Raw genomic sequence first — 22,997 nt, forward strand, 5'->3', positions numbered from 1 at the left:
CCTAAAACTTATAAGCGTGGCTGGTTAAAGGGTGGCCTGATAATCATACTATCCCATTGGGCTTTCTTTTTTCTTCCCTGCTTTCTTACGTAAGCGCGCCGTGCCAAAAACCGATGAGAACCTTGCGGCCGGTCCTGCAGACGACCACATGAGTGAGCGGAGCACGCGGCGGCTACCAGGCAGCCCTTTCCTTCCCTCCCCACCGCATGACCTGTTCCGTCCTCTCGTCCCCGCCGCGTGACCTGTTCCGTCCTCCCGTCCCGCCGCCTGACCTGTTCCATCCTCCCATTCCCGCCTTCTAACATGTTCTTTCCTCCCGTCCCCGCCGCTGTCGCCACTTCTCCGCGAAGCAAGCGTCAGCCAAACAGCCGGGCGCGGCGCGCGTATTTCACATGGTTAAACGAGTCCTGCCGGCGACGAAAACAGCTAACATTCTAGAGAAATTTGTGGACAGAAATGTCTTTGAGGTATTGATATCGCTGCAGTACCATCCGTTTGACTTCAGATCGGGATTCTCGCGTTTCGCGTGTTTCGCAGCTTGCGATTTCTGCGAGACGCAATCAAGTGCGGATCCAGGGGGCAAGGGGCACCCGGGCCATGCTTCCCCAAGATGGTCAAGGCCTTGTAAAAAATGCCATCTCCAGAGTTAAGACCTCGAAGAAACCACGATAACTTCTCAGAGAATATTTTCTGCAGAATAATTTCTGCGAGACGCAATGAAGTGCGGATCCAGGGGGAAATGGAGCCACCGGGCCATGCTTCCCCAAGATGATCAAAGTCTCGCAAGAAATGACATCTCTAGAGTCTAGACTTCGAAGAAAGCAGAAAAAACTTTTACCAAGGGGGGGAGTTTAAGGACACTCGTATAAAAGAAAGCGAAATCCGTTGAATTACGAAAACTCAGGGTACCATTTGACCTTTTGATCATAAGCCGGCGTTGGCCCCCTAAGACAGCGTTTTGCATTCACCCTTGGACGAAATGCGTCAGCCCCTACATCTACAATTTGGTCGCAAACACTGCTTAACCCAGGGGTGCCCTATTCAGTTGGGAATGCGCTCCATACCCAAACTTTGAAAAGAAAGCAGGGGCGGGCGCACGTAGTAGCCTTCAAGCGCCCGTGCTCCTCCCTACCAAATTTGTGGCATGCATTAATATGTAGGGTAAACCGGAATAATTTTAGCACGCTGGTGAATTGCTCCAACCGCCGTATCTCTCCCTCCCCCCCCCCCCCCCCCCAAGACTCCATCGTTTCCGAGCGGCTGCCTGGTGGTACATTTGAGAAGTTCGGCCTTTCTTGTTTTAAAGCAAAAGGCGGCGCGCGGACGGGAAGCGCACTCTGAGCATTGATATCATTTTAAACCCTCCATGTAAATGTTTGCGAGAATGAAGAATGTGTTAAAACCACCCAGGAATACAACAGAGCATACTTCGAAAGGTACCAGAGCATGCTAACATACTGACGAACAGCAGCGTAACCTGAGCTCACTGCACCCACATGGCCAGACGTTCTATCCCATATGTTCATTTCGTAGTAGTTTACAACGAAGCTTGACAACAACAACAAAAACAACAACAACAAGTTCAATAACAGCGTTCGAGATTTGTAGACCATTTCAAAAACGTTTCATAATGCAAGGTTTTGACTTTCTAGAGCCATAACTCAGTATTTGCTTGACATATACATTTTGTACGCACGCTTGCAGCAGGTGTTTACACATTTAAATCATAAATTTTTGTTTCTAAATTGGGTTTCGTCAATTCTAACAGATCAATTACCCACCAACTCAACTGCGAAACAAGCCCCCCCCCCCCCCCGCTTTTTGAGAAGAGTGCCGGTCAAATCCGTCAACAAAATTGTTGTGTGTCGTAATTGGGTAGTAATTGGGGTTATTTCTCACTTTTCAACTCACCTCCACCAATTATTTTTGTGAAACTACATCCATTTATTCTGTGCAGGTTTGTTTTTAACCGGTCATTAAGGAGTCACTATGCGTAGCATATTGTCGCTACTGTTTCTGCTGTTTCTCACCATTAATGACCGTGATAGACAGACACATTTTTTAGGGCAAACTCCAAGCACTTTGTTTGATGGGATCGGGTGGTGGCAATCCGACCAGAGCCGCGCACTTGAGAGCACTCGAAGTTTGACGGTGAGCATATCGTTCCCCTTGCCCAGCATCGTCCCCTCCTGAGGTTCGAGTTGACTTCAAGAACGATTACGCTGCCACCGCGCTTTTTGTTGCGCTGTTATTATAGGGCCTTGATTGCCAACCGTCGCGCAATCGTAGCGGCGTATGATGTTTACGCTTGGCATTTCGCGAGCCGGCAATCAAGCGAGAAAACCTCTCTCATTTGGTAGCTTCGCTGCTGATCTTCCCACCGCGGGCGTTTTTTTTATCTACCGAAATAAATACGTGGCGCGGACGGGGTGAACGTGTCAGCTGGCGCGCGCCCGTCCACCCCCTGGCGGCCGCGCCCTGCGGGCAGCGACCCCGCTCCTCCGGACCTCGTTAGGCCTCATTCAGCGGCCGGCGGAGCCGGGCGGCGCCCCGCCGGTCGCCGCCAGCCCGGCTGCCCTGCCGCACCACCACCAGCCGAGCGGCCAGTGCGGAGTCTCAGGATCAGCCGAACAAGGCGGGCCAGTGTCCGCGGAGCTCGGCTGCATATTCAGTCAATGGGCTCGCTACTTTAGCCGACTCTCTGCTGCTTTGCTGCATATTCGAAATTTGATTGATTTGTCAGCACTGAAAACTGAGGACGCTGCCAGTCAGCACTAACTTGTAATCCAACTTCTGACCATATTAGCATACTTTGTTTTGCTCAGCGTTATTGTTCTGCATCGAATGAAACTCTTTCCATCGCTGACTGCTCTAACTGGCACTTAACCTACAAAGTTGTTGGACTGAGCATATAGCTGAGAGGGTGCAGTGCACTCGATCAAGCGCCATCTGATGACCCAGTCAGACTCTAATCAGGCCGCACAGGCCCCGGCATCCCGTTCCCTCTGGAACTGGCCCTCGGCATCCCGTTCCCTCTGGAACCGGCCCTCGGCATCCCGTCGCCTCTGGAACTGGCTCCCGGCATCCCGTTCCCTATAGAACTGGCCCCCGGCATCCCGTTCCCCCTGGATCTGGTATTGTCAGCACACTTCGCTGCTGGCAATACTTCGCTGCCCACTAGGAGGCCGGGGAGGAGGCATGACGATTGTCACTATTATGTTTGAACACCCCGCGTGCAGCCCGATAGGCACCTCATCACGTCACGTCACGTCACGTCACCAGCCGGGTGGCGACAGAACCCAGCGCCACGGACAGCAGAGGCGTGCGATCATCACGGTCACGTGCGACGCGCCGCAGCCGTGCACCCGTCTTTGACATTTTGGCTTCGGCCGCAGTCCAGACCACGAGCGCGCGGGTCCCTGAGGTCAGTCCAGCCCCCCCCCCTTCCCGACGTCCTCCACCGAATGCGGGCGACGTCGGGGGCAGGCGGCGGAGTCCGAGCAGCGGGCGCCCGGCCGCCCGTCTGGCGCCGGCTGGCCCAGCCATCAATCGATGTCCCGGCCAGATCGACCGCGCTCGAGCGATCTCAAGAGCGGACGACGAGAACCGACGCGCCAAGTCGACACCAGGCACCTGCCTCCCGATGGCATCTGCGGCAGCGATGACAGCCATCGAGATGGCACGCGGATGATCACAACATTTGGCTACGTTGACTTCACAGAGGACACGTATCACATGCCTCGATGGGGTACGGAGAGCGAACCCGATCGTGTTGTTTCTCCCCGGTCGGCGTCAAATCAAACAGGACTTAGCGCGCGCTGGCCCAGCCATCCGTGACCAGTGCAGAAGCTTGCCGACGTGTTCCCCGCGTCCTGACGAATCCGGCCGCAGTAACCGATGGTGTCGATAACTGCAACCACACCGATATTGATCCACATGTTCGTTAGCGGTGCAGGCAACGAGCACGCCGGCGAAGTGGTGGCGAGCAAGGTCAGCACCGCCATTTGTTCCAGCAGGTAGGCTTGCGACCGGCGAGGCACGCGGCTGAAACACGACGGCACGTGTCCAGAGCATGACTGCAGAATGTCGAGATCAGCTGGCGAACAAAAGCTGTCGCAACGAGTCTTCCGGCGGAAAGATGTTACAGTTGTGGTACTTGATGAGCTTTCATGTCGCAGCTGCCACCCTCATCCATGCTGAATTCTCTAACCACTTGGCAGAGCTGGAGCTCAGTGGTAATGAAGAGGGGGGGGGGGGGGGGGGAGTGGAGCGTGCATCCTTGTTGGGTGCGGACTCACGGAAGCATTAGGGGACATAGCAGGGAGTCCAATGTTCAGCATGGCTGCGTCGTGAACCGTGGCGGTGGAGTTTGAGATAAGCCGGTTCGTGGTGGGAAGAGTGCTACTACGGATGTAGCAGGTTTGCTTCGGTGACCACATATTCTGGGGAAGGATGCTGACAGGGTGTGAACAGCTGAGCCCATCCTTACCTCGGTACTTTTTCTGGTGGCTGATGAAGTGCAGATTTGTTCTGACGCTTAACAACCTGCTCGAGGAAGGATGGCACTGGTTGGCTACAAATCTGAAATTTTGACTACAAATCGCACCTGTCGTGGCGCGTGACACCTTTACCGGGATACTCGTCACCCTGCGCAACAGGGCTAAAACAACATCATCTACAGCATATGATTTCTAAGAAGTGTAAACTTCTGGCAGCTGGCGGATCGATGCTGGAGATATCCGCAAGGCTTCCGTCACAGTTTGGCCGCCCAAGAAAACCACCAAAACCCGATTGGCCGATAATGTCACTGACCCGCTCCTCGGACGTTTCATCAAGCCTGCACGAAACATTCATCAGCGCTGCACCCACCAGGTTATGGGGATCTATTTCTGGGCATGAGAGGGGTCGCCAAATCCAAAATATCCGTGATGATGGGGTCACTCGCTGCCAGCCAGCTGACGCCCAGAGTTCTGCCCAATAATGGCGCTGCAAGCCGCACCGGAGCTTGGAACCCCACAAACAGCAGGCACAGAACAGTGTCGTGTTCTTAGATACCGGTGGCAAGCCAAGGATGACGGTCTACCGAAGGCCACCGCGGCCAACGACAACTTGGCTGGGGAAAACATTCAGGCCTTGCCATGCGGCGAGAGTTCTTCTACACGTGGAGTGAACCTGCTTTTCGATTTCATATATCGTACAGGGGGATGGGGGGGGGGGGGCAAATGAGCAAACAAAGCCGTGGAGGGCACCATCCATGCAAAAACGTGGCAGCTATCCGTGGGGACCCTTCAAATGAATTAGCTCAACGAATTCAAGGAAGTGCATGCCATTTCACCCTGAACATTGCCATTCATAAACCAGCGTGAGGACTCACACAAAGCAAAACGTGTGTCCATTTGGCTGCCTGTTCGAGCCCATCTGCCGATTTTGACTGACAGACTGGCAGACTGACTGGCTGGCAGACTGATCACTTTTCGGTGATTTTTTATTAAAAGGATGCGACAGTCATGAAGACTTTTCTTACTGGACGGACAAACAGCTAAACATTAATAACAAAAAAGAAGAACAGCAAGTCAGCCGATCACAACACAGCGGACCGCTCTGTTCTGTTCGTTGTTATACCGAGACCATTCCCCGGCAGAAGGCGGTACAAGGGCTCGTTTATCTCTCACAGTCTCAACTAGCCGACATGCCGGCCACCCAGCAAACATATAGAGGTAGCCTGGCCTCCAAAGCTTGTCACTCCCGGGAGCCCCGTGCACTCCGGAGCTCGACACTCCCAGGAGCCCAGCACACTCCAAAACTCGACACTCCCACGGGCCCAGCACACTCCAAAACTCGACAACCCCAGGAGCCGAGCACAGCCCGGCGCTAGACACTCTGAAGAGCCCAGCACACTTCGGCGCGCGACATCATTTGACCTGAAAGGCACGGCCTAGGGATTTCAAACTTTGACACAAGTGAGTTTACATACGGGCCTACTTGTCCTGTGAGATTGACATCACTGCTAAACAACTGCTATACTGCTAACTGCTATTGGAATCTCAGCGGCCCAAGTTGACCTCCACCCGGGGGCGTCGCATTTAACCGACCACACAGGTGCGTGATAACCGCCACACTATCAGCACCGGATCGGTGTCGGTATGCCCTGAAGGTCATCAATTCCCAAACAGGTCACGGAGAGCTCTGATGACGTCTTTCTGATGGATTCCCTGACACAGGCGATTGTCCTTGTTAAATGCAGACCTCTACTCCTTTATTGCTCACAAGACCATATACGCGGTGAGCGGGCTGGGCCGGTATGACCCGCGCCAATCGCAGCCGACCGCGGTGAGCGGGGTGGGCCGGTGTGACCCGCACCAATCGCAGCCGACCGCGGTGAGCGAGCTGGGCCGGTGTGGGCAGCACCGATCACAGCCGATCGCGGTGAGCGGGCGGGCAAGCACCGATCACAGCCGATCGCGGTGAGCGGGCTGGCCGTGTGGAGCATCACCGATCACAGCCGATCGCGGTGAGCGGGCTGGGCCGGTGTGAGCAGCAACCGATCACAGCCGATCGCGGTGAGCGGGCTGGGCCGGTGTGTGAGCAGCACCGATCACAGCCGATCGCGGTGAGCGGGCTTGGCCGGTGTGAGCAGCACCGAATCACAGCCGATCGCGGTGAGCGGGCTGGGCCTGGTGGGAGCAGCACCGATCACAGCCGACCGCTGTGAGCGGGCTGGGGCCGATGTGGGCGGCATCAGTCGCAGCCGACCGCGTGGAGCTGGCTGGGCAGTGTGAGCAGCACCGATCGCAGCCGACCGCGGTGAGCGGGCTGGGCCAGTGTGAGCAGCACACCGATCGCAGCCGACCGCGTGAGCGGCTGGGGCCGGTGTGGGGCCGCGCCGATCGCAGCCGACCGCGGTGAGCGGGCTGGGGCCGATGTGAGCAGCACCGATCGCAGCCGACCGCGGTGAGCGGGCTGGGCCGGTGGTGGGCCGCGCCGATCGCAACGACTGCGGTGGCGCGCGGTGAGACAGCGGGCTGATCCTCAGCCACCGACGAGCAGAAATAGAGTCAGCGCTCGTACAGCGTGAAATAAGCGCCGCGGCCCGTCTGCCAAATGGCGCCACCGCCCGGGAGGCCGCGGCACGGAGGGCTAGGGCGGTGTCCGGCCGGTCACGGGAGACCGGGGCACGGCCCAGCGGGCGCGCCGGCCGGCCGACACCCCTCTCCGGCCGGCACCAGCCCAGCGGCCGGTCAGATGGTCCGGTTAAAGGCCGACCATTTTGTGTGGTGAACGACTGTTCGATCACTTCGCTCTGCCAGGACTGCTCTCCCTCCCGCAGTCCAGACCGGCCGTCATGAGACTGCGTCACGCCGGGTCAGAGGGGGGGGGGGGGGGAAGGAGGGGCAGCGGGTGTGAGGTCATGTCAGTGTGACTCTGCCGCGGTTCGGGCACTGTGATGTCCGCTGCTGACCATCACTGACATATCCCAGGTCAGTGCGCCGCCAAGTCATGACGTGAAGGGCAACACGGGCTGCCGGGCGGACGCCATTCGGGCCGTCTCAAGCGCCCTCTGATCGAGGCGGCAGCTAATTCTATCGGCCCAGTCCGCCAGTGCGAGCGCCAGCCACGGCAACATTAAGCCCGCTTACCAGAGCATGCAGTCATTCTCAGAGCCCCTGAAAGCGCGGGCTCAGCGCAATACTCTGTGTAGTCGTGCATATATGTACGGCCAAATGGAGCAGCAGACAGCCGCTATCACATGAATCTTACAAGATGAAGTGCATCCAGCCTTATCAAGACTATGGAGAAAGAACTATTGCCTTGGCACGGCTGGTCGCGGCTGCCGGCTAATTCCCGTCATGATTGTGACGGGCAATGCAAGGTCTATCTGCGCCTTTACCCCAGAACGCTAGATTTTGACCCAAGTTGATCGATGCCGACATTTGTAACACGGACAGCTTCCCCGTATTGGGCCGGGGAACGACTTGCGCTGCGATGCCTCCGTATATTCTATGCATGCGCCGACCATCTCAATGGCAGATTCGCAGTCATCTACGGTTCAACACCATCACTCGTGAGATCCGCGATCGTTTCTCCAGAAGCAAAGTCTGAAATCTAACGGGAGCATTTCTAAACACGGCTAGTGGTACCCACACCATCATCAGCGCAGCATAAGCACTAGCTGTACGCAAGTTACGTGCTGGGACAAGAACGCTGTAGCTAGTCCGTTTTATGAAAATATGAAGTTATCCCGCCGTTCTGCCAGCTCGCTGGCCACTCTCGAGCCGACCGGGCTTGCTGGCCACTCTCGAGCCGACCGGGCTTGCTGGCCACTCTTGAGCCGGCCAGGCTCGCTGGCCACTCTCGAGCCGACCGGGCTCGCTGGCCACTCTTGAGCCGGCCAGGCTCGCTGGCCACTCTCGAGCCGACCAGGTTCGCTGGCCATTCCCGAGCCGACCACGCTCGCTGGCCACTCTCGAGCCGACCAGGCTCGCTGGCCACTCTCGAGCCGACCGGGCTTGCTGGCCACTCTTGAGCCGGCCAGGCTCGCTGGCCACTCTCGAGCCGACCGGGTGCGCTGGCCGCTCTCGAGCCAACCGGGCTCGCTGGCCACTCTCGGGCCGACCAGGTGCGCTGGCCCACTCTCGAGCCGACCGGGCTCGGTGGCCACTCTCGAGCCGACCGGGCTCGCTGGCCACTCTCGAGCCGACCGGGCCTCGCTGGCCACTCTCGGGCCGACCGGGCTCGCTGGCCACTCTCGAGCCGACCGGGCTCGCTGGCCACTTCCCGGCCGACCGGGCTCGCTGGCCACTCTCGAGCCGACCGGGCTCGCTGGCCACTCTCGAGCCGACCGGGCTCGCTGGCCACTCTCGGGCCGACCGGGCTCGCTGGCCACTCTCGGGCCGACCCGGTGCCGTCACTTACTACGCACTAACTTATCACACGTAAGAACACTTTTCATCGTGGCCGTAACTTGCATCTTCTTTAGGCGTAAATAGTCAAACTCTACGCTACCACCGTTTCGATTTCGACAACTGTTGCGCACGTGATACACGAGTAACTGGCTACGCAGTGCATACCATCATGCTGATTCAATCTGGTGGCCCAATTCCGCTCCCTTTTGTGAAAACCTTTCCACTTATATGCAATATATTGTGGTCTGAAATGGCAGGTCTTGATGACCATGCTCTCCTGTATTTTCTAGCCAGATAACGAACAATTGCATGCATGCTGTTCTCCCCGCGCTCTCCCTCTCTTTTAAGTGAATACCAGATGTATTTAAAATGAGCTAGTTTTGCACCGATTTAGTTAAGGAAACATTTTTCTTTTTTGGCAAATACCGTAAGCTGAAGCCACTAAGCAAACTACAGGCTGTGTGGACAAGTCAGCGAGGCTACTACAAAGAAAGGCACACAGCTGCTCGTTCATTTCCTTACTTATAGGTAATCATGAAAAGGCATGACTTGTGTATCAAACAATTGGTATTATCGGGATTTTCGGCCAGCTGATCGCTTAAAATTGCCAATTTATGCAGCCTTGATTGCTAGTCTGCCATGGGCTTTCTGTCACTTGGGCTCTTGCTATGAAAATCACAATATGATTTTTCGTTATTGTATTGTGTCTGGAAGCACACTCTTATTATTATATAGTAAATCAACTAACAAACAAAACTATTGTTTTCCATGCTGCAATTTTTGACTCGCGGAAGCCCACCAGGTCTAGCTAATAACCCGTTCAAAAGCCGAAGGGATTTTGCAGGTCAGATGTGGCGGGTTGTCGGGTTGAAAAGTCGCATCTCTAGCCTGGATCAGCAGCGGTCCGCCGAAGAAGGCCGACTACTGAAGCAGAGCCTACATCTGCCGCCTTCCGACGCAAGCAAGATGAATGGGAGACGCGCGTTGCGACCGGCCAGCCCACGACACGACCAGGAACTGGCCAACGCAAGGGCGCGCTCAGGCAGATGAGTATGGGAAGACGGTGGGTCATGGCAGCGTTGTATGTAAGTAAGGTGCGTTTCAACGCGAGTCAAGCTCGGTACATGTGTCACATCTTTAGCAGGGGTTCCACCCGGCACGAACCTTGACCTCAGGAAACCTCAGACGGGCAAGACCTCAAGATTCGTTTGACCGCACACATGAACGGAATACGTCTTGCTGGTGTGCGTGATAACAACGCGCATCTTGACATCTTTGCAGTGGCGATGGTAACACTGTGCTTTACGCATTCTAGACACAGGAGCACATGAAGCCCGCTGATATTCACTAGGCTATTCCATACATATAGCAACGCCTTAGCTGCTATTGGGGTTCACCTGTTTTGATGCGACGGTAGCAATAGCCTTATTCCTCGGAGAAAAGCCAGTAGAATGGAGATATAGATGGGATAATATTTCGGCAACATGCCTTTATCGAAACAATAGCAGAAGAAAACCAGACACTTCTGCTATTGCTTCGATGAAGGCATGTTGCTAAAATATATCCCCATCTATATCTCCATTCTGCTGTTTTTTGTCCGAGGAATAAGGCTATTACTACTGCCTTATCTATGTGAGCCTCGCAAATGCACTAAACAACCTGCGTATTTCTGTTTTGATAGCATGTTGCTGGCCAAAACACACCAAACTAGTTCAATATGCCAAAAAGTTCTCGCGATTCGGACCCCACCCGACCAACTGGCGTTTACGCCCATAGATTGGTTCCAATGGTTGCAATGACTCAACCTTTTCTAAGATTTTGCCCCAAAGAGTACCAAATATTCCAAAATGCGTTTCTGGTACAATACGTAGAAAGCCGCGCCACCTTTTTCTATGGCAACTTCCTTGTTGATGAGTTTTAAGTTCATCCTGCATCAATTCGGAATAATTTTGAGCTTAGCACTCTACGATTATGCTCCAAACATGCACAACTTACGCCAAAAATCTACGACTTTCTGTTTTGAGGACATAGTCACTGATGGCATTACCCAGTGACAACGTTCGGATCCATAGTGTTATGACCGAATGCAGCGCATACAATTCGCAACGTGTATGTGATCGGGATTCATTCTGATGATAACGCTGCCTAAGTTTAAAGTTTTCTGCACGCTCCCGGAAAAAATATAATCAGGGAGCTATTTTGTTGAACCGAATTGTTAGAACACAACGTTGTGATTGCAACCGGGTGTTTGCCCCCCCCCCCCCTCCCCGTCACTAATAACTCCTACGCCGCTGCCGAGCCCAGATCAAACGGTTCCTCGCCCCCCCCCCCCCCCCACCAGGCCACGAAACGCCACGGTGGCAGCTCTTCGCGTCCGGCCGTCGGCCAGGTCAGCAAGCCGGGCAAGCTGGCCCGCCGCGTCGTCTGTCCGACCGGCCGGGCGCCGTGCGTCTGGCGGTGGCGTTGGCTGCGTGGCGCGCTGACCAAAATGTGGAGCGTCATCCGGCCGGCCCGCTCCAGTCACAGCCAACCGTCAGCTGGGGCTGGCGTCGGAGCCTCGAGTCAGCCCCGACCTGACCCGGGGTCAGCTCGCTCCGGTCACAGCCAACCGTTAGCTGGGGCTGGCGTCGGAGCCTCGAGCCAGCCCCGGCCTGACCCGGGGCCAGCCCACTCCGGTCACAGCCAACCGTCAGCTGGGGCTGGCGTCGGAGCCTCGAGTCAAGCCCCGACCTGACCCGGGGCCAGCCCGCTCCAGTCACAGCCAACCGCCAGCTGGGGCTGGCGTCGGAGGCCTCGAGCCAGCCCCGGCCTGACCCGGGGCCAGCCCGCCTCCAGTCACAGCCAACCGTCAGCTGGGGCTGGCGTCGGAGCCTCGAGCCAGCCCCGGCCTGACCCGGGGCCAGCCCACTCCGGTCACAGCCAACCGTCAGCTGGGGCTGGCGTCGGAGCCTCGAGCCAGCCCCGGCCTGACCCGGGGCCAGCTCGCTCCAGACACAGCCAACCGCCAGCTGGGGCTGGCGTCGGAGCTTCGAGCCAGCCCCGGCCTGACCCGGGGCCAGCCCACTCCGGTCACAGCCAACCGTCAGCTGGGGCTGGCGTCGGAGCCTCGAGCCAGCCCCGGCCTGACCCGGGGCCAGCCCGCTCCAGTCACAGCCAACCGTCAGCTGGGGCTGGCGTCGGAGCCTCGAGCCAGCCCCGGCCTGACCCGGGGCCAGCCCGCTCCAGTCACAGTCAACCGTCAGCTGGGGCTGGCGTCGGAGCCTCGAGCCAGCCCCGACCTGACCCGGGGCCAGCCCGCCCAGATCACAGCCAACCGTCAGCTAGGGCTGGTGTCCGGCCCGACCCCAGGCCAGCCCCCGGCCTGACCGATGTCCGCTGAATGGATTTAAGGAGACCGTCAAGTTGTGTTCGCACCCATATTTCGAAGAGTTGAGTTTGTTTTTAGATCGCTGAAAATAATGTGAATTAGTCACTCGCCCACACGGCACGAGTTCTGTCTCCATTGGTCCACTTCATCGGCTAGGAGCGGATCAATCATAATCATGAAATAGGCTAGTGTTACCAGTAGACTTCATTGTCATTTTGCAGCAAACTAAATGGATGCCTGCTGATTCCAATAAAGGATATAATAGCTGAGCAGCAGTTTTTCAAGAGTTCAAAACTGAAACTGAAAAAGTTCGCCTATACCAGGCTCGTACGCTCAAGCATGAGCTGACGGGCAATATTGAGCACGAACACGCTGACTCAGGCCCCAAACAACAACTTCGAAAAGTGCGGATGAAGAAAAGACCTAGCGCTCGGGGAGGGCAGTACAGTGAGGTCAGTACGACAGGCGCTGTCGAGACCCACTACCACCACCCCTGCCAAACGTCCACCTTGAGAGGCTTCCGCCTAAGAGGATCAAAGCTGGCAGAAGCTGAAACTGCTCGTCCTCCGAGCCTCTAAACAGATGCGGACGTCGCGCCTGGATGGCGTTCAGAATGAGTGGCTTGTCACGCCACTGGCCGAACACCATGTATCACTACCGCGGTGGCTTGCGACCTCATGGTCAAACAATGTCAGCGTTGCCCACTCGCGGTCGGCCGCGGCCGCTGCTGACAGCACCTGAGTCAGCCGGCCCGCCGCCGCCGACCGAGCTTTGCGCCGCGTCTGGACGCGCCGCTCGCTGGCCGGCTCCGGTTTCGCTGTGAGCGATGTCGGCGCGCCCTCTCCGCCGGCGGCCGCGTCCTCTGCGCGGCCAACGTCAATAGACCACCGGTGGTGCCTGCACTGGCCGGCCCGGGCCCCGTCAATAGACCACCGGTGGCACCTGCACTGGCCGGCCCGGGCCCCGTCAATAGACCACCGGTGGCACCTGCACTGGCCGGCCCGGGCCCCGTCAATAGACCACCGGTGGCACCTGCACTGGCCGGCCCGGGCCCCGTCAATAGACCACCGGTGGCACCTGCACTGGCCAGCTCGGGCTCCGTCAATAGACCACCGGTGGCACCTGCACTGGCCGGCCCGGGCCCCGTCAATAGACCACCGGTGGCACCTGCACTGGCCCAGCTCGGCTCCGTCAATAGAACACCGGTGGCACCTGCACTAGCCGGCCCGGGCTACGTCAATAGGCCACCGGTGGCACCTGCACTGGCCGGCCCGGGCTCCGTCAATAGACCACCGGTGGCACCTGCACTGGACGGCCCGGGCTCCGTCAATAGACCACCGGTGGCACCTGCACTGGCCAGCTCGGGCTCCGTCAATAGACCACCGGTGGCACCTGCGCTGGCCAGCTCGGGCTCCGTCAAAGACCACCGGTGGCACCTGCACTGGCCGGCCCGGGCTCCGTCAATAGACCACCGGTGGCACCTGCGCTGGCCAGCTCGGGCTCCGTCAATAGACCACCAGTGGCACCTGCACTGGCCGGCCTGGGTTCCGTCAATAGAACACGGTGGCACCTGCACTGGCCAGCTGGGCTCCGTCAATAGACCACCGGTGGCACCTGCGCTGACCAGCTCGGGCTCCGTCAATAGACCACCGGTGGCACCTGCACTGGCCGGCCCGGGCCCCGTCAATAGACCACCGGTGGCACCTGCACTGGACGGCCGGGCTCCGTCAATAGACCACCGGTGGCACCTGCACTGGCCGGCTCAGACTCCGTCAATAGAACACCGGTGGCACCTGCACTGGCCGGCCGGGCCCCGTCAATAGACCACCGGTGGCACCTGCACTGGCCGGCCGGGACTCCGTCAATAGACCACCGGTGGCACCTGCACTGGCCGGCCTGGGCTCCGTCAATAGACCACCGGTGGCACCTGCACTGGACGGCCCGGGCTCCGTTGGAAACACAAGCAGTCGGACGTCACAATATAGCCGATGAGGGCGCCGCTGACGGCGGCCAACGCAACGTCCTGCAGCCTGGCGGGCGCCACTGACGGCGGCCCCTGCCAATGGTGGAAGTCCGGAAGGCTTCCCGAGCGTACACTTGGCTGCTCCTGCCGGGCATTTCATCTAGCTGTCAGCGCACATTTAAACTGTCAGCGGTCCGTTGGCCGGACGAAATTCGAAGACAGATTTCGTCTACATATCAGATCAAATCAGATCGGCGATATGTGGATAGATAGTATCGTCCTCGGCTGCGGCTCACGTCAAGCAAGCATGTGCTCAGATAGCAGCGGTGCCTCACCTTCTAGCAGCCATAGGTAGCAATGTGACCCCATCTTCGACAGCATCGAGGCTCACAAAACCAGTCTGACCCATGATTTAATTTTCACTACGTGGCGCATTTATGAACTTTGCGGCGCAAACCAGAAGCTGGTAACAATATTCATGCGTCGGGTGGAATACAGATTTGTAGTTTCGATTTTGTAGGGTTCAGTTCTGCGCAACACCAAATGGCAGGTGACACAAACACGTCGAATAATGAGAACACAATTACGTGGTCACAATGCTCACGGGATTGGGCGAAACGAGCGTTTTCCAAACGACAGCCACATAGTTACCTGCCCGGCAAGGAAATGTAGGAATTTCCCAAGCAGCCTCGTCTCTTGTGCAAGAAAAGATTTCGAAACGGTAGGAAACCTGGTACATGTACGTAAAAGCTACGCATAGCTTCTATCATAGCATTCTGGATCACAGCCTTCAAACCGTGCCGCGGGTGTTAAAAGCCTGTTGGTTCCGAAGTTGTGAAAAAGGACAGGTTCTTGGCGATCAAGGAAGACATTCCGGAGCATGTCCCTGCCTTGTCAAAACAAAACAGAGGCGAAGTGAACACATTCACACGCGTCATTTCCGAATCACTCGCACTACGGCAGGCGCTGCTGAGGGCTGGCCTATCCACGGCTGGCCGCCAGGTGGCGCCGGCCAGCCAGGGGTGCGGCTCAGCCCGAGCCTCTCTGCGCCGCTCAGCCGATCACAGCGACTGATTGCATTCGCAGGGTGCGGCAGTGGTCTCCTTATACGGACAAACCGCCGGCGCGAGCCTGGCCTGTCGGGGCACATCTCTGCAGCACCGGCGACATAACGGCCCGGAGCTGCAGTTGGGACGCAGTACGGGCCGCGTACCCTCCGTGTTCGAGGAATGACGTTTTATATTGATGTTGTCTTTCTCAAGAGCGAATTTTGTCAGGTCCTTTTATCACAGTTTTAGAGCATAATAGACATCCGTCCATCATGCATGCATCCGTATCCGTGTGAGGCAAAAACTGTTTCGTCTAGCGGATGCAAGCCTGATTTGCGGTTCGTTCAATTTACTGGATGCTAACTGCAAATTGCAAAATGGAAGCTCCCGCAAGAGAGTCTGTGCAGGAGCGTCTGCGTCTATTAACGTGTGCGTCTATTAACAAAGCTGAGCCCTCTGTGTCCATCAACTCAAAAAGCCGAACTGTCTATTAGCATCCTCTCACCAAGTCCACCATGATTGCACTGAAAACGACCCCAAACAACACAAACAGCCTCCAGTTACTTACCGTGCGCCAGGTCTTTGTTGTGTCTGGCGAAAGCGCGGGAAAACACGCCGCCTCCGACCGGTGGCGGAGCCACCAGCGGTACCGCAGTGCGGCCAGGGTACGCGGCGCCGCCGCCGGCCCGGCCTTGGTACCGGGCGCGACTCCTAGCTCGCGCTGGCGACGATGCGCCGCCGCTGGCAGCAGGCACTGCGGCGCCGGAGGGTCCGGTGCACGACCTGGCGAGGTTCGAAGGAGCAGCGCCACCCCCAGCACTCGTCGAGACATCAGCACTACTCCCAGCTCTGGTCGAGGCATCAGCACCGCCCCCAGCGTTTGAGGTGGAGGCATCAGCACCGTCCCCAGCGCTTGAGATGGAGGCATCAGCACCACCCCCAGCGTTTGAGGGGGAGGCATCAGCACCACCCCCAGCGTTGGAGGTGGAGGCATCAGCACCGGCCCCAGCACTTGCCGTCAAGGCATCAGCACTACTCACAGCACTTGTCGAGGCAACAGCACTACTCCCAGCACACAAAGGGACATCAGCGCCACTCCCAACACGTGCGCAGGCCTCCGTGCGGCCGTCGGCACCGGAGAGCTTGGCGTGGCTCCCGCCGTTATCAGCAGCGGAGAGCTTGGCTTGGCTTCTGCCGTCGGCGAGCGTGGCAAGACTCTCGACTCCGTCGCAAAGCGCAGCCCGGGAACTTCCCGACGGATCAACGTGCCCTGCGTCACCCCCAGGACCATCAGGAACCGCGGCGCAGCCCCCGACGCGCAGGCAGAGTGCAGCATCGCTTCCAGCGGTGACGCACGATGCTGAGGCGTCGGCACGGAGACCGGCGGACGTCTCCATAGCTGGCGGCGGCGACGGCGTCCCGCGCCGCTTCGTCCCCACCCGGCCACGGGCAGCGCACGTCGGCTGGCCGGCCGTGCCGACGTGAATGGTAGCGGTATCACGCGCGTCGTCAGCTGATGGAATCAGGCGTTTCCAAGCCCTAGCTAGTTAGTCTTCGGTGTCCTGACACTGTATCACGACCGCACGAGGTCTGCTTGGTGACCACTTGCCCACGACAGGTCTTCCTCAGGCTGGTTTCAGTCAGCGTTCCGCGGGATAGCGCGGTGGTGGAGGCGGTGCTCCTGCAGGGGTTCCAACAATGACGATTGTGCTGCATTCAGAGGAGTCCTTTCTCAAGTTCAAGAACCTCTCGCAGGTGAGCGGAGCAAACGGTGCTTTAGACAAAGCAAAAGTATCGCATGCAGTGCTGGAGGACTGGGGCACTTGATGGTGCAGGGAGATAATGTACAAGGCTCCGGGGATGCTGCCCATGTCCGATGCGGGTCAGCGGATGCTGAGTGATCCGGCAACGCTCCATTACACTCTCGTCCAGATTAATTTGCACACGGGTTCACTCGGCCACGAAGAATGGCATCTCACATGGAACGAATAGGGCCATGTTATTAAATCTGCGCGGGCCGGGGGAAATTACTGACGAGCTTTTCCTGCTGGGCCTTCAAATCGGTTTCTTTACAAGAAGTGATCTCCATATGAAATGTGCGACAGTTTTACTTCATACGCGAATGATACCGCACGACGCGGCCTAAGTATTTGCCGTTTCAGGTCATGATCAGATGCATTGTTACAGGAGCGGCGGCAATACCCGCTTGACCAAATGTTCAGCGATGATGTCAGGAGAACCATGCACTCAATGGCTGGGCGATCCAAGCGTAGCGAATGCCAACGGTGTTTCGGTGTCAAAACAATGTTTATGTTACATGACAATCCTTTGCAAAATGCATGGGGCCCCATGCTTTAAAGAAGCACAGAAGTCGCCATGGTTCATAGATAGCGCGATGTACCCATAAAGAACGGATCGTACATCCCATGCTACAGCTGCGACTCTGTTGTCGTTGCAGCTATCTAGCATGCTTGTCAAAACTCGCGCCGCTCATGACCGATATAAATACACACTACATCCAGCGATTGCAAGCTCTACTCAAAGACGCAAACGTCTATCGGACAGCCCGGGGATGTCCCCTTCCTGTGCCGCAGGTTTCCTGTCCTCTGGTCGCCTCCTCCTCCCATAGTTAGAGCGAGGGCGCCCGGACGCTGCCAGCGTACGTCTGGTGCACACCAGCCGGCCTGGTGCACACATGGTCTATGTAGACGTGTCGGGCGGCAGGCACATGGTGCCGGCACGCAGGCGCGCTGGCGATGGTGGTGACAACACGGGCGGGGCGAGCGGTGCCCGCGCTATACCACGCACACGTCACACGGTGATCGGTGATGGGGATGTCAGATATGTCCCACCAACACATGATGCAAGAAAGAGGAGCCATGATGGTGGCGGAAGCGCCCGCTGTCTGGCTGACCATCCCTGGCACTGGCTAGCACTAGCAAAGTGTAGGCCTTCAGCTTCATTGTAAGTCTAACCAGTCGACAGACACGATAGCAGGGCCCACCGCCTCGCCTGCAGCCCGTCAGCGTTAGCGCTGTAGCTCGCGTTCACCTACTGTTGTCATGAATTTGGCGGCGTGGTCTGGAATTCCTGACGTGCAAACATGTGATGATTATTAGGATGACTAGCTAACCATCATCATCTTTTTTGTCTTCTGTGGTTTTTGAATGCTCATTAACGGGAAGCTCGAGAATTGTCAGGGCTGCTAAATGCACGTCTATCTACATTTATCTGAACGCTGGCGTGAGCAAAGCCTGCGCACAATCTGATACTGAGCGGCCAGAGCCAGCGCACACCTACCGCCACATGGACGTCCTAGGGCGCTCACAATTCCTGGTGATCTCCGGTGATCTCTTGTGGGGCGACTGTTTCGCGCCGAGATCGGGCTATTGGAGCTCGTGCACCCAATCGGGACAAGAGCCGTCCCTCGCGGCCCAGTCGGGCATGAGTTGTCCCCTCGCGACCCAGTCAGGCATGAGCTGCCCCCTCGCGGCTCAGTCGGGCATGAGCTGTCCCCTCGCGACCCAGTCGGGCATGAACTGTCCCCTCGCGACCCTAGTCAGGCATGAACTGTCCCCCCGCGACACAGTCATGCATGAGCTGTCCCCTCGCGGCTCAGTCGGGCATGAGCTGTCCCCTCGCGACCCAGTCGGGCATGAGCTGTCCCCTCGCGAGCCAGTCAGGCATGAGCTGCCCCCTTGCGGCTCATTCAGGCATGAGCTGTCCCTCGTGATCCAGTCCGGCATGAGCTGTCCTCCTCGCGGCCCACTACGGCATGAGCTGTCCTCCTCTCGGCCCTGCCACGGATGAGCTGTTCCCCTCGCGGCCTAGCCAGGGATGGATTTAGCCGTCCGTGGGAAGTGATCACAGTCGTGAAACGTTCTGGCGGCGGCGTGGTGTATATTATGTAAATAGACCGTATTGACCCATGCACTCCTAAGCCGCCTAAATCACCGAGGCACGTCTGAGGACCACCAGGGGTGCCCGAGACGCCTCACAGGGTGCTTGTGAATGGGCACGTTCCATTTGGCCGCTGTTCCAGCTAACGACATACCCGACAATGGTCTAGCTTGGGGGCGACGGGCGCTGTCCGCTAAGGCCCAGGTCACATAGCCAGGAATGGACGCTCCCTCGACTGTGCATGAGTGGGAAGGGAGGGGGGGGGGGGGGGCGGCGAACTGATTTGCTGCTCAGAGCTCTAAGTGTATGTCCACTCCCTTAACTTTGAACATGCAGCGGATCAATTTGGAAGTGCCCTCTGACTTGGGGGGGGGGGGGGGGCGGCTGGGTGGGTGGATGAGGTCGGTTTTGGAGGGAAAAGTTTGATTACACAGCGATCACTCAGCCCCTGAGCTGATTTACAAAACTTGAGCCAAATACCCGCACCGCTACAGCCAAGCCCAGTCTGCAAGCTAGTGACGCCATAGTCCCGGGTGAGTCGAGGCGGCAGTCCGGGCCTGAGTCTGGCCGAAGCAAGACGGCAGTCGGGGCCTGAGTCTGGCCAAGGCGAGGCGGCAGGCGGGGCCTGAGTCTGGCCGAGGCGAGGCGGCAGGCGAGGCCTGAGTCTGGCCGAGGTGAGACGGCAGTCGGGCCTGAGTCTGGCCGAGGTGAGACGGCAGTCGGGCCTCAGTTTGGCCGAGGCCAGACGACAGTCGGGCCCCAGTCTGGTCGAGGTGAGACGGCAGTCGGAGCCCCAGTCTGACCGGCTGGCGACGGTCGGAGGAGCGCGCGACGCGTGCGCTGAATACGGATCGAACGAGAACAGGATCCTGTCGGGCTGAGTCGGCCAGGTGGTCCCCGCAGGCTCAGCGGCATACCAGCCGCCAGGCGGGGCGGAGACACGCGGCGCACGCGTTTAGGGACACCTGGAAGATTGCCTTCACGAGGAGCTAAATTTCATGAGGAGTAGCACAATCCCCCCCCCCCCCCCTACCACCAGCATGGCATGCAACCGAAACTTAACCGAACCAGAGTTAAGTGCACTATCAACTCAAAAGGGACAGCAGGCGCCCCAGTCACCTAACCCCTATTTAAATGGGGGTCTGTGCGTGTGCCACTACCACCATACGTGTGTACGGGAGTCACCAGTAATGTGTTTCGAAACAGTAAGCTGTCACTTACATATATGACCTATGAGTTAGGAGATTAGACCCGCAACAGCAATTTGCATCTTTTCCTCTAACGCGTAAAGAAGCCACACGCTATGAAACGTCTGATGGGCATTCGTGAAACAGAGCATCGCATCTATCAATACCAAGGCACGTCCCTCACTATCGTCGTAAGCTATCGCAGCTTGCTTATGAAACTGATCGCCCTCCTCGCAGAGCTCGATTTGACCAACCATCGGGTATTAACTCGAAACCACAACCAGACCTGCATTCGCGGATAGTAAATCCGTCCAGGAACGACCACAAAGGCGAGGGCAGAGTTGGCAAATCTGACAGCGACTGGATGGGAGTCAGGGCGGTGCACCAGCAAATCCCCCGCCCACAGACTGTTTACTAGATACGTCTGGCGGTATCTGGTGCACGGGTGGGTCTGCCGGACGCTGATCTGGACACGTGTGTGCCTCCAGCTCCATGGCTGTCTTGTGCGCTTGTCCACTGTCACACGGTCGGCTGCACGCCCTTAAACTGCCTCAACAAGCTTGACATGACGACTTTGGCTCTCCTGGTGACATGACACCGAGAGCCTGCATAACTCGAAACTGTCGCTGCACCGGCCAAAGTTCCCATGACTTGTTCTGACATTTGTCTGCAAATTGCGCGCCGTTTTATATGCCATGAAAACAATGCGACAACTTCAGCTGATGACGGGACAATTAGGGACGACTGAGCTTTGACGCAGATACTTGCTGCTATGCCTTGACGGTTCGCACGCGATTTTGCATTTCCCAAAACAGCTCTTAGCCGAGATGCAGCCGCCGCTGGCTCCGAAGCATACAGCATAGAAGAGTACATTCGCGGATCAGATCAGCTGATTGGACGCCTGCCCGGGGTATTATCGACCCAGCACAGCTGCTGTGCCTGCTCAGGTGCTGTCGTGGAAAGCGCGCGTGGCTCATTGCTGCCCCTTTACTGGTCTGCCAAGGCCGACCACCACTTCGAAACAAATTCCCCGACTCGCACACTGATTCGCTGCGGTCGCCAGCTCTGAGCCATTACGGGAATCTTTGAGGCATTCGTTTGGCACTGTCCGCGTCCTCGAAAGCGAACGAAGCGAGCTGACGCATTCAAATAAGTGAACGGGGCGGCGGCAGATGAAGGGTCCGTTTCAGGAGGAAAATGGACCGTGCCCACTCGTTTGTCTTAGGGCCCAAAGTCTGGCGGTAACGTATACCCCGGGCAGGCTTAACGACCTGTCATGGAGAACGTGTGCAACGGGGGCATTATTGAACTCGTGACGAATGGTTCCCCGCATGACGGTGACTTCCATGCGTTGTCGCCAAGCCTCGTCTCTAGATATTCTTAGTTGTCAGGTTATTGCCCTGATCCGCGGAGCATCTACGCGGATCGCATCCGTCTTACTATTAAGTAAGGCAAGGATGCCTAATGGCATTAGGTGCCGGATATTATTATGGCGCTCGCTCCGATACGTTAACGGGCCGCTCCTATGCGTTATGGGGCCGCTCCGATATGTTATAGGGCTGTTCCCATGCGTTATGGGGCCACTTCTTTGCGTTATTGGGCCGCTCCGATGCGTTGTGGGGCCGTTCAGATGCGCCATTAGGCCGCTTCGACGTGTTATGGGTCGCTCCGATGCGTTAGAGCGCCGCTCCGATACATTATGGGGCCGCTCCGATGCATTATGGGGCCGCTCCGATGTGCTCTGCAGCCGCTCCAATGTGTTTTGGGGCATTCCGATCTGAACGCTTGCATGCAAATAATGTCAGTGATTACCGATTAGTTCGTGACGTTACGTCTCAAAATCCGCATTACGAATGACGTAACCTCGGAGAGATTACTGAGCTACAGCCAGCGCAAGGACGCGCGGCGGGTTACCACCGTCACCTCGGCGGGAGTCTGCGGGTTACCACCGCCACCTCGGCGAGAGTCTGCGGGTTACCACCGTCACCTCGGCGAGAGTCTGCGGGTTACCACCGTCACCTCGGCGAGAGTCTGCGGGTTACCACCGTCACCTCGGCGAGAGTCTGCGGGTTACCACCGCCACCTCGGCGAGAGTCTGCGGGTTACCACCGCCACCTCGGCGAGAATATGCGGGTGGCTCGCGACCTTGTCGCTCCATCAACGTCGCCCGCGGCGCGCGACGGGCGCCGCCGGCGACCGCGACTCCAGGCGCCCGGGGGCCTACCGCCGTCGGCGACCTCCAGCCGACTCCTCGAATGCAGCACAATCCGGCTCCACACCGACCGCCGGGAACACTCCGGGGCTACCCCGTGGGACGCAAATAACGCCCGTCGGGAAGAATGCCGTTTTACGACGGTCACCGCAAGGGACGAGTACGCGCGCCCGATGCTCACATCGCAGGTTCCGCCAGGGCGCGCGCGCAGACGCTCACATCGCACGCTCCGCCGGGGCGCGCGCCCTCAACGCTCACACCGCACACTACGCCAGGGCACGCGCGCCAACACTCACACCGCACACCGGGGCGCTCACCGCCCGTCTGCGGCGCGGCGCCGATCGCCAGCTATATTCCGCGTCGCTCCGCCGGACTCCGCGACCTGGCCGGCAGGTGGCCGCCGTGGCACGTTGCCA

The 22,997-nt window shown here is 57.9% G+C and overlaps 1 protein-coding gene across 8 annotated transcripts in view; it reads right to left on the minus strand.

The window, feature by feature from the left end:
* The window catches only part of LOC119109092 (kazrin), a 68,532-nt gene that overhangs the window by 37,594 nt on the left and 7,941 nt on the right, over nt 1–22,997 (minus strand). For 7 of the 8 annotated variants that reach the window (XM_037232633.1, XM_037232630.1, XM_037232632.1 and 4 more), the window contains exon 1: nt 15,851–17,245. The exons of the other annotated variant lie outside the window; for it this stretch is intronic. In XM_037232633.1, the coding sequence (XP_037088528.1) occupies nt 15,851–16,679 (829 nt within the window). In that variant the 5' untranslated portion in view covers nt 16,680–17,245. Of the gene's footprint in view, nt 1–15,850; nt 17,246–22,997 lie in introns of those variants that run through there. 8 annotated transcript variants of the gene reach the window in all.

This window comes from Pollicipes pollicipes, unplaced genomic scaffold (genome assembly GCF_011947565.3).
Source record: "Pollicipes pollicipes isolate AB1234 unplaced genomic scaffold, Ppol_2.1 Scaffold_7231;HRSCAF=8579_pilon_pilon_pilon, whole genome shotgun sequence".
Lineage (NCBI taxonomy): Eukaryota > Metazoa > Arthropoda > Thecostraca > Pollicipedomorpha > Pollicipedidae > Pollicipes > Pollicipes pollicipes.